Source organism: Nematolebias whitei, chromosome 20, assembly GCF_014905685.2.
Source record: "Nematolebias whitei isolate Nwh7 chromosome 20, NemWhi1, whole genome shotgun sequence".
Classification (NCBI taxonomy): domain Eukaryota; kingdom Metazoa; phylum Chordata; class Actinopteri; order Cyprinodontiformes; family Rivulidae; genus Nematolebias; species Nematolebias whitei.
In genome coordinates, this window is record NC_056517.1 from 29341678 (window position 1) to 29354272 (window position 12595).

The 12595-nt window shown below is 37.0% G+C and overlaps 1 protein-coding gene across 1 annotated transcript; it reads right to left on the minus strand.

Annotated features, from left to right (window-relative positions):
• Nucleotides 1-4090: 4090 nt before the first annotated feature.
• Nucleotides 4091-4714, minus strand: LOC119426399 (leukocyte cysteine proteinase inhibitor 1-like). The gene is made up of 3 exons (XM_037693963.1): nt 4588-4714; nt 4394-4495; nt 4091-4231 (listed from the first exon to the last, which is right to left on the minus strand). Exons 1-3 carry the CDS (start codon nt 4648-4650, stop codon nt 4091-4093), a joined length of 306 nt encoding a protein of 101 aa, XP_037549891.1. The 5' UTR covers nt 4651-4714.
• Nucleotides 4715-12595: the final 7881 nt, after the last annotated feature.

The window sequence follows — 12595 nt, forward strand, 5'->3', positions numbered from 1 at the left end:
CAGACCAGAGCCGAGCCTGTGAGATTCTGCCGAGTCCTGACTGTAGACTGATCTCCAGACTTCTTGGACCTTTTTTTTTCCTCCACTTCCGTCTTGTTCTGTAATTATTGTTTAGCAGTACCACCGCTGTAAAAGTGTCATCTGTGTGCTTTCTTATGAAGCATTATTGTACAGAGATTTTTAAAAAAAGATAATGAACTGTTTTCAAGTGACTTCTGTTGTTTTTGTTTTACATCATTTGCAATAATTCCGAGTTAATTAGTGAATCAAAGGGATATAACTAATTAGTGTGTGTTTGATTGTTTTCTTAATTTCATAGACATATTTAAGTTTGGAGGTCCACAACAGAGAGATTAAGTTTTAGATGGTTGATTATGATGATGATGATGATGATGATGATGATGATGATGATGATGATATGACCTCCAAACACACATCTAAGTCTAACACAGCCACCTCCAGGATCTGAACCCACTCTACCTGAGGATAAAACCTCTTATTTTACAGCTTTTTAAACTAAGAAAGCTAAACAAAAATGCAGGCTGAAACTAGAAATAGCATTTGTCTCAGCAGAGGAACTTTCACCACAATCTCAGAAATCAGAAAAATTCAACGAGAATGAAAAAAAAATCTACTGGACCAGCAAACTGTTGCACTCATGAGAGCTCTGACCGATCACCCGTTTGATATGCACTCAGTTTTGATCAATTTATTTATATATAAACTATAAAATAAGTTTGCTGCAGAAAAAAAAAACTAAAGAAGAGGCAGAAAATATCCCAGCACCGATATGAGATTAGATAAATCAAGAGAAAGCCGATCTGATGATAGATCAATTTTAACTTGAGGGTCAATATTAAGAACACATTAAAGAAAATGTTCTGAACAGGATGTAGAGTAGCTTCAAAACCAGCTTATATTTAAAAAAAAAACACTGAAACTGAGGTAAGTGAAAAGAAATCTTAATTCAGAGCTGCAACGAAAGACCTCACCTCATGCAGATGTCCAGAAACAGTTATCTACTTGGAAACAACTTTCGCTTCAGGGAGAACAAAGATAATTTAATGGAAAGAATAATAAATCTAGACCATCCATCCATTATCTTTTACTCGCTTCTTCCGTTTTGGGTCACGGGGGGTCGCCGGTGCCCATGTCCAGCAATCACTGCAAAGGGCGGGGTACACACTGGACAGGTCGCAAGACCATCACAGAGACACAGAGACAAACAACCATTCACTCTCTCACACCGACGGACTCTAAATCTAGAACAATAGATGGTTAAATTACAAAACCAGAAAACATTAAAAAGATCCATCCCTCAGAAGTTGTTCCAGTTCTTTAATGAAAGACGTAAGTCTGACACAAGCTTAGATTGAAGACCTTTTAGGGATTGAAGGCCCAAAGCCCCGTAAGATTTATTTATTTAACCAGGCAAATCCCATTGAGATCACAAATCTATTTTGCAAGGGAGGTCTGGGCCTGAAGGCAGACGATGGTGGGAGGAAACCGGAATACTTGGAGAAAACCCACGCAAGCACAAGAACATGCAAACTCCACACAGGAAGACCCCAGGTCCAACCGGGGATTGAACCCAGGACCTTCTTGCTGTGAGGTAACAGTGCTAACCACTGAGTCATCATGCTGCCGTTAAGAATTGCCATTGCTGGGTTAGTGGTTAGGTTACGGGTCAGGGTTAGGCTATAGAAATGAATGGAAATCAATGCAAAGTCCCTGTAAAGATAGAAAAATAAACGTGTGCATGTGTGTGGGCCTGTGGTGCACCAACCACTTACCCGTGTTGTTGGTGTTATTTCATTTGTGAACACTAGGGGGAGTAATATGCTACCTGTCACTGTCTGCACACCCATAAAGCCAGGTGCAAAGGAGCACAGTCAGGTGTGACAGAGGCAAACAGTGATTTGAGTGTGTAAGGTGTGTTCTAGAATGTGTAAAGCGTATATGACAGTAAGTGCAAGCAGTGTGAGCGGAACCTTTTTGCATCATTTAAGCTGAATGAAATACAAAACCTCGAAATGGAAGCAAGTAATGCACAGACTTTGTTAAAATACAGAAAATAAATGACATCGTTTTACAACAAGGAACTGATTAAAAAAGCACATATTTGGCACGTGTCAGAACAGCTGTCAACTCATCACCAGTGGTATTCATAAATATTTCCATTAACCTCAGATGAGTCTCATCTCATTTTATTGGTAGCTTTAAAATTTAATTAAATGTGTTTGTGAAGATGAGATGGATGCCAAATTTAAGTACTGAGAGTTCACCTGAGCCAAGTTTTGTTGCACAAAACAGCACAACAAGCACAACTGGTTTCACCAGCAGTTTTGTATTTCTTCCAAATACTCTTCACTGTTCTCATACCAAAATGAACAAGAAGGTAAATGTTTTCAGCATTGTGGAAATTTAATTAAATTCACGGATTATAAATAAGAGCCACATAACTCTGTTCTTGTTCTGCTCCTCATAATCTTCAACTGTAACTAATCATTGGGAAACATAGATCACAAGTCGTCAAGTGCAATAGACAAAGCTTTTTCCTTAGTTTACCCATGTCCCAGGAGAAATTTGATAATCGGCCTGCATCCGAGGCCAAATGGGGGAGTCAGATTCAGATAAGCCACAATTGTTGATTTTCATCAGGCAGACTGTTTTTTTTCTTGTCAGCCTTGAGTCCCGCTGGTACTTTCCAGATCCAAAATGGCCACATGTATGGGTATTCCACTGATCCGTGCTATGAGCCTTCTTCAAGGTTGACTCCAACATGCTGGTGAGTCCTAGAAGCCGCAGGTGGCCTGCGATTCTCACAAATCACTTCCATCTTGTGGTTTAGCTCGTAAATCAGACGATTTTGAGTACTCGTAGCACGAACCAAACCTTCACATGGACTTGGCAGTTTTGTCATGGCCAAAACTGCTGCCGATGTCTTCTTCAAAAATTGATAACATAGGGACCCACAGATGCCAAAAAGCAGAAACCCTGCTATAATGAATCCAATTTTATAAAGGTCTTCAGCGTCCTCCTGAAACAGGACTGAAAGACACATCAGCAGCCAAACTCCCCACACATCCCTGATGTATCCTGCAGCGTGAGTCTCGGCAGGACATGAGGGCTCTCCAGGACCCTGTTGATTTGTTGGAAAGATTTTGTCAATTGCGTTGAAAGTCCAGCTCATCAGATCCATAATAGTATTTTTCATTCAGAAGATGTATACCAGGAGCTCCGAGACACACACAAAGAGCAAAAGCAGGAGGAAGAGGCGAACAGGGGAGGGAGAGGAGAAAGCGTCCACCTTGAACAAGTGTGTACATGTTTAGGATGACTCGGTTACTTCCACATAAACTTCATGTCGTTGTAAATTTGAGTAAATTATATCTGTGGTGGTAAAGAACAATAGAAACTGGAATCTTTTTCCATTTATTCAAAACACACAAAACAATTATTATTTTTAAATCTTGTGAACTCAGGCCTTTTGAATACATTTATTAACATTATTCTATTCACACAGCACAACCAAAAAAAGAAACTGTCCAGATGACCTGACTGAAAAATGATGGATTGTATACCTGGATTATTGAGCATGGACTTTGTTGTTTTCAACCAGTTTGACAGGACTGCCAACAAGGAAGAGGGCTGGCAATGGAGGAGGGGGCGTCTAGCACTAACCAAACTGGTTTCTTACACTTTGGAGTAAGCTGTTGGGGGAAGAATCAGTTTTGTGTTGTGTTTCCTTGACTGATGAAGCCTTCCGGATCGAAGGCGAAACGTTTCAGCACAAAAAAGAAACTCGAGATGACCTGACTGAAAAATGTTGGATTGTATACCTGGATTATTGAGCATGAACTTTGTTATTATTCTATTTAATAGGGGGGAGTGCATCCCTTCCTTTATTAGCTGATAACTATCATCAATGTTTGATTAATAAAAAAGCTATTGTTATTGCAATAATAAAGCATGATTAGTAAAGTCATCACATATAATTTGGACCAGGATAAACACAAAACCTCCCTGAGAGTGAACGTGAAAGCAGAACTTCCAGGCTGTGTGACTCTTATGACCAACCACACTGTGTTTAGTGGTAGGGTCTGATGGGATCAAGAGGATCTTCATCTTTGTGCTGTTCTACTCTCTTCAGTATGATCTCTACTTTATCCTCCAGGTGGGGGCTTTGGAAGACATAAATATGAAGGAAATCACTTCCTCCCACATGGACCTGCACAGAGGAGACACCATTATTAGTCTTGTTTTATTATAAACAGAGGCTCTTCTGAAACCATGAAATCACGATTATTAGATCAATTTCTTTTTATATCTGATGCTCTGCTCTTTAACTTTGAATGACAGTGTATGATATGATGTAAACAGTGTTCATCACCTTGATGAGGTAGAAAACTCCTTCTACAATCTGTTGTCGATATTCAGTCGCTTTGAACTCGCTGTAGGTTTTATTTGTCTCGTCCTCCACTTCACTCTGCACCTGATTGTGGATGAATACACGCAATTAGTTAAATTCAGAACAACAAGTTTGTATGTGAAAGTTTTGAAGAATTAGGTCTGAGTAAAGCTCACCGTGTCACAAATCTTCTGAATTTCGTCAGCTGCTGGCTTTATACCAGATAATCCTCCATCCATATTGATAACCTTTGTTGTTTGAACATAGAAGTAAAGTTTCTGCTGCTGTTCCTCGTTATTGCTTCACTCCAGGAAGTCAAGCTATGGACATTGCGACTGGAATGTGGTTCTACTACACACAGGTGGAGCTTTGTGTGTACAGCACAGTTATATCAATATGGGCACAATCTTTTTTACACAAACATTTTTTTTTACAAGGTTACATATCTTTTTTACGCGTCCAAAATATTTATGACTGGAATTTGTGACCGTATTTTAATTGTTATTAGAAAACATTAAAGGGCGCACATCCCGCTCATTTTTATTTTATTTTATTTTTTGCATTTGTGACACCTGGAGAAGCAAAGATAGCATCTAAAACGGGCTACTGCGCACAGCCGACAGCTGCCAACTGTTTAACTAGCAACAAGCCCAACTGGATCTGTGTCACAAATTATTATTGATATATTTACAATAACTTAATATATGAATATTAACATACAACAAGATCAGATTCTTTTGACATTAATGAAGCTAAGACTATAGGATTAAAAAGTGCTGACCTGTCCTGCTGATGCAATGTTTGTCCTGCTACTGTTTCTAAGGTTGTATACCATGTTGGCAGCCAGGCTAAGCTTTTTGATCCGCTGGCCTAGATGAGTTGGCCTGAAACTTGCCAAAAGTATTTCATAAACATTTATCTAAATGCAGAGTGATCATCGGCTGCAGTGAGTGGTTTTTTAAAAAAATGAATCACATTAGAAAATACAAAATTACATTTGAAAAAAACTGAGTCACATTTGAAAAAACGGAATCACATTTGAAAAAAACGCAATCACATTTGAAAAAACAATTACATTTGAAAAAACTGAATTACATTAAAAAAGAACAAAATTACCTTTGAAAAAAAATGTATTACATTTGAAAAAACGGAATCACATTTGAAAAAAACAGAATTACATTTGATAAAACTGAATTACATTAGAAAAAACGGATTCACATTAGAAAAAAACAGAATTACATTAGAAAAAACGGAATCACATAAAAAAAAACAAAAAAACAATTACATTAGAAAAAAATTGAATCACATTAAGCCAAAGTGGAAGTGGCCGAAGTGGAAGTGGCCGAAGCGGAAGTGGCCCGAATTACATTAGAAAAAACGGAATCACATAAGAAAAAAACGGAATTAAATTTGAAAAAACGGAATCACATTAGAAAAAAACGGAATTATATTTGAAAAACTGGAATTACATTAGAAAAAACTGAATTACATTTGAAAAAACTGAATTACATTTGAAAAAAACTGAATTACATTAGAAAAAACGGAATCACTGAAAAAAAACAATTATATTTGAAAAAACGGAATCACATTAGAAAACACGGAATTAAATTTGAAAAAACTGAATCACATTTGAAAAAACGGAATTACATTAAGCCAAACAGGAAGCTTTATTTTAAACATTATTAACAGCATAAAACGACAAAAATTTCCTGTTTGACTGTCCGTTTTTTTCAAATGTCATTCCGTTTTTTCAAATGTTGTTCATTTACACCTTAGGGCCACCGTACCTTTAAGAGGTTCAGCGCTGAAGACCAAAGGATGCAGGCTGGAGAATAAGGGATCAACATTTCAGTGATGCATTGGGGGCCTGTCCATTTAAAGCTCTAAAAGTCCAGAGTAAAATGTTCCAATTAATTCTAAATTCAACAAATTTCAAACTAAATTCTTCAATGAAGAGAAGATAAAACTGGTGTAACGTGAGACCTTCTATTAGTTCCTGTTAAATACTCGTAGCAGCGTCCTGGACCAACTGGAGACGAGCGACAGCAGATTTGTTAAAACAAGAAAAAAGAAAATTACAATAATCTAAACGAGAAGAGATAAAAACAAGAATAATCATCTCCAAGTCAGATTTGGTTATTTCCCTCAATTTAGAAATGTTTCTCAAATGATAAAAGCAATTTTTTTTACTAGAAGCTTTGAGTGTTTGTCCAAAGACATTTTGTGAGACGCCCTAGAACTAAACTGGTTCAATTACAAGCACCATCACTTTATTCCTCGTTGATGTAACTCCATATGGCCCAGTGTCCTTTGTTTCCAGATGTTGAGGAGGTTGAATACATAAGGATATCGCTGCAGTGGTTTCTATGGCAGTTTAGAAGATGGTGACATGCTGATGGCAGCCAGGGGTTTTACATCTACTTGCTTCTGAGCTAATGCCTCCTTTTACAGCTTTTACCAGTAACATTAATGCCCTATTCTTCCAATATAGTTTTGATATGTGCTGCACTGACAAACCTCATGCCAAGACTTGTGAAGAGTGCATGCCAAGGGATCAACTGAACTGATTCTGCATGCACATTATTTTTTATTGTATTATATTAATTTCAAACTCTGTGTCCTGTGAAGTCATGCTTTTGTGATTTCAGTTCAGATGTGCCCTACACAGTCTTGCTTTGCCAACTGATTTTTCAATGATGTTTCAGTTACCATCGTCTTACATTTTCACAGCTTGAGTGTCACTGCTTTATGAAACGAAAATACATTTTTCTGAAGCAGCTTTTATTATTCGGTGAAACAAATCTTCTACGTACAGGCACCATATCGACAACCATAACATCTACCTGCTGCACAGACCAGGCAGCACTGTAGAGTCATGTTCTTTGACTTCTCCAGTGCTTTTATCACCATAAGACCAGCTCTACTCTGCAGCAAGCTCCTGTACATGCAGGTGCATGACTCGCTGGTCACCTGGATCAGACAAGTCGGCCACAGTATGTGAGGCTGCAGAACACCACCTCGGACACCACACTGAGCAGCACAGGAGCTCCTTAGGGGGGCGGTCCTCTCGTCGTTTCTGTTCAACCTCTACACCTCGGACTTCAGGTGCAACTCACAGTCCTGCCATCTGCAGAAGTTCTCATGACTCTGCCATTGTGGGCTGCATTGCTGGTGACCAGGAAGCTGAATACAGAGGTGTGGTGGACAGAACCACCTGCAGCTCAACGCTGGAAAAACTATCTGCAGGTAGACTACAGGAAGAAGATCAGCCCCACACAACCCTATCAACATCAAGGGTATTAAGGTGGACATTGTGGACTGCTACAAGTATGGGGGTCCACCTAGACAATAAACTGGACTGGACAGCCAACACCCTCTACAAGAAAGGGCAGAGTCGCCTTTTTCTTCTGAGGAGACTCAGGTCCTTTAACATCTGCAGGACCATGCTGCAGATGTTTTACCACTCGGTGGTCTCCAGCATCTTCTTCTACGCTGTGGTGTGCTGGAGCAGCAGGGTGAAGAAAGCTGATGCCAACAGACTCGATAAACTCATCAAGAGCTGGCTCAGTTCTGGGAGTGGACCTGCAGTCTCTGACAGACGTGTCTGAGCAGAAGATGATGATGAAACTGCTCCAGATCCTGAACAACACGTCACACCCCCTGCACGACACCCCGGACTCTTACTGCAGCACCTTCAGTCGCAGAGTGAGACCACCGAGGTGCTCCACAGAACAACACAGGAAGTCCTTCAAACTGTTCAACTCCTTCCCCTTTTCTGCACAATAAAATTAATCCTGCATCACAATAAACTAATATTTCTGTCTGCACCTGACCTGTTTAGATCTTGATTGTTGTTATTTTTAGATTCTTTGTTATTTTTTTTATATCTTGTGTATGATCCTTTGTGTTGAAACTCTGGCACAACAATTTCCTGTGGAATCCATAAAGTTCTATCTCATCTCTTAACAAACACCAACATGAAAAGTAATGTGTACTTACAGAGTGATAAAATGAAAATCCCCATAGAGCATGTACTTGTAACGATCAACAATATTGCAGATATATTGTTTGTTAAGAAATGAAATTGCAAGTATGTACTAAAGGAAACTATTGGAATGCAGTCGTTAATAAACTTACCAATACGCATGAACGCACTATTTGTAAAATAATATTTTCAGTCGCAGACATTCATTGTTTTACACTGGCTTTGCATTTTGTGCAATACCTCTTACCTCTAGGTTTTCTAGAAGTATGTACTGACACATCAGTAATGGAGGTATTTTCACCCTCACATATTTTGCCAAACTGGTTTTTGACATGAACACCAGTATGTTCTGGTTAAACTGTCTCCATCTGAGTTGGAATGAATGAGCAGATGCTGCTTAAAAAAATGTGTCACATTTGTTGCACAAGTTTTCTATGAAATCATCAACCCTCTTTTTTTTGTTGTTGTGAGGCAGCTGCTAAGCTACAGGAAGTTAAATAGTTGAAGGGTTTGATGGGGTCAACAGGATCCTCCCTTGTCTGGTTTTCTTCAAGTCCTGTCAGTTCCACACAATTGGTAAGGCTTTTATACGCCTGTAGATGGAGGTATTAGCTTTTTTCCTGATGAATCTATAGGGAAAAGAGTGTATTTAAGGTTAACAAGGAATCAAAAATATTTCTCAATATTTAGTTCACAGTCACATCTGGGTGATATGAACGTTTTTACCTTTTACAGTGTGAATGTTGATGAAGCATTCACTGTGATCCATTTTTCTTCTGTACGTTTTATGGCATCTTTCTCATTCCACAATTTTTGTGTTATTTCGACAAATCATGTATCAAAACGTTCAGCTCGTTCAGGAGAAGGGTGTTAGGACTTTTGCTATTCGTGTAACTTTAACTTTTTAAAATATTTAGCCTTTTCTGCCACTTTTTTCCTCATAGGAAATGATTAGAGCTCGTTTAACATTCTTCACATCTTTAGATCTGTTTACAACCTTTTACTGCTCATTTCAACAATTTGTTCTGGTTCAGCTTCTTTCAGCTTCCTTGTGCAAATTTAAACTTTTGTTTTCCAGTTAATTTCAGCTGTTTTCAGTTGTTATGTGCTCCTTTTATACTCTTACTGCTAACTACAACATTTTTATGCTTATTCTAACTTCTTTCTGCTAATTTCAGTTTGTTATGCTCCTTTCAGCTTATTTATGCAATTTTCAGCCTTTTCTGCTATTTCACCTACTATTGCTAATTTGAGCTTTTTCAACTAATTCCACATTTTTTTGCACTCATTTAAACTTTTTTCAGCCTAATTCAGCAAAAATGTGCACTCTCCACTTCTGGTAATTTAAGCTTCTTTCTGATTTTTAAGCTACTTTTCAGCTGTTTTATTTTTTTCCACATTTCTGCTCTTTTCAAATAATTTCCACTGTTTTGTGCTAATTTCTGCTTCTTTCTGCCTAATTAGACAAATACGTGTTCTTTCTGCTTTATTCTGCTAACTTGGGCTTGTTCTTTCATTCCAGCTACATATCAGCATGTTTTTAACTAATTTCAGCTTGTTTTCAGATACATTCAAGTTTTCTGTGGTCATTATCTGCTACTTTCAGCCTAATTAACTTTTCACTGATACTTTCAGCTTGCTATGCTATTTCAGCTACTATTTAGCTGTTTTTATGCTAATTTATTCTTTTTCAGCTAATTTCTAATTTTTTGGGCTCATTTCAGCTATTTTTACTTCCCTCTTTTAGTTGAAGATTCTTTGTGCCTTTTCAGCTACTTTTTGCTAATTTCAGCTTTTTTTAATCAAATGTCCTTATTTTTATGTTAATTTCTGCTTATTTTACCCTAATTCACCAAACGTGTTCTTTTTGCTTTCTTCTACTAACTTAAGCTTGTTCTTCCATTTTAGCTGCATTTCAGCAAATTTCAGCTGTTTTCAGCAAGTTATTTTGCAATAAGCTTTCACATTGCATTATCGCTGGAAATGCAATTTCTCTAGTTAAGTAGTTCATTACTGACACAACCTGTGCTTAGAATTCCTCATATTTTTTTTTTTATCTTTCACTTGACTCTTCACAAGTTAATGAATGAAAAAAAATGAGACTTGAGTTCTGAGAATAAAGTTTGTTCTGAAAAGTGACGCTGAACTTGATCACAAATCTTCTGAGTTTTCTCAGTGGCAGATACGTTTTCTCATCATTTTCATCATTCTGGAGTTTGGGCTTTTGACAGAAAAAGTTATAAAAGTGTTTTTATCTTTCTCAAATGTTCAACATCAGTTGGATTTGAGTTTATTTATTTACTGAATCAGGCTGGAAGGAGTTTCCAGTAAATTATGAAATGTGCACAGCCCCTCACATTGTTGTGGTAAATGTTCATACTTTTGGAGATTATCGCTAAATTCCTCAAAAGAATATGTCCTCCCTGTGGGCTTTAATGAAACAAAGTTAAAATTTAATAAAAAAAAAATAAAAAAACTTGCTTATACATATAACCCCAAAAGGTGATACTTGGACAAAGTAGTAGATTACTACAATGCACTTTCACCGCTGCCTATAAAATGTTTGATTTTATTAATATACATCCATTCATGAATTTTGTGGCTCCAATTCATGACAAACAAAGCTGGGATGCCAAAGAGTTTGTTACTTTTTCTATTGTTACTATTTGGTCTCACAGCACAGAAAAAACTACAGTATTTAGATAAATATTAAATAACTAAGTTATTTTTAAAACAGCAGCAGTCCCCTTTGGTCACAATCACACTAGCTTTTAGTTCATCCCAATGTGAATGAATTAATCAATTTCTTTCAAATGAGGGTGATCAAAAAGCTATCTACAACAGGTAAGATATTAATTTCTCACAACCATTCCACAGAACTCCACTATAAAAGATCTGAGCTCAGGATAATTTGATAATCAGCACCTATCAATTTACCTAATCCTGGAGGAAGCAGTGAAAGTTAACTTCTGTAGTTTTCCCACACATTTCTGTTTGAAATGAGCAAATCTGTTGTCAAATAATAACTCTGTAACGTGACAAATGTTCAGTTTAGGCACAATTTATAAAACAGTTTTTATAATAGCTTTTGTATTGAAAGAGTTGAGATTTGCCATTGAACAATAAAACACATGATATACAAACACAACGTACTTTAAGTCAGAGGTGGGCAACATTATTTTTTACAAAGGGCCACATAGAGAATTGGAAAATACATTTTCTTTATGACAGATAATCTAGAAGACTTTTTTCTTATTGAAATATATTATCACAAGAGCCACTTTACAGAATATGTCTTATAAGAGATATTCTGTAAAGTGGCTCTTGTGATAATATCTTACATGTTAGCTTAACATGTTATACATGCTAGGGGAACTATGCAAAACAAAATTATAAATTTGTGTTTCTAAGTCTTTAAAGTTCAGTCTAGTTCTGACACAATGACTTAAAAAGGGTTTTTTTAAGTTTTGCGTAAGATTAATTAAAATTTCCTTAAGCCTCATTGATAAACTGCTGCATTTTTTAATCAATCTTTATTTAAAAAGTTGATTTTTTTTAATAATAAGGACTTTTCCTTTAACTTATGAGCTGAATTTAAAAAAATCTTACTTTCTGTTGCACAAACTGAAAATACAAAACTCGGCATTTTAGTGATTGTCTGGATGGAATGCAGGAATGTGCTGAACAAGGAGGAACGTCAGTCACAAGAAACGACAAATGTGACTGTGTTGCGCAACGACGGAGATAAAACATCCACATATTTTTACAAAACTCTGGCAGATGTGGGATTTTTAAGAATTCTTCATTTAAGGAAAACACCACTCCTTAAAGGAATACTGTTCTTCACCTTGCAAACAAAAGTTTGCAACAAATACATTCGATAATTTGTTAGCGCTCAAACTCAGCTGCCACACCAAACTTTAGCTCAGTATCTGTGAAACTCAGTGCTGTTTAGTTGTTTTCACTAAAGCTGATGAGCTTGAAAAGGTTTGACTCTAAAAGTTAAGCAGAAGCACATTCATTTGTTACTTTCTAAATATTTCACTCATTTCTGTCTAGCGGTTCATGTGATATTTTGCTGACAGTAATGAAAACACACAGACAAAAAAAATCACATGATTGTCTATATCTTTTATTGTGTGAGGCAATAAACATGTTAGATAAACAATATGATATTTTATGTAAGAACATATGAAGGC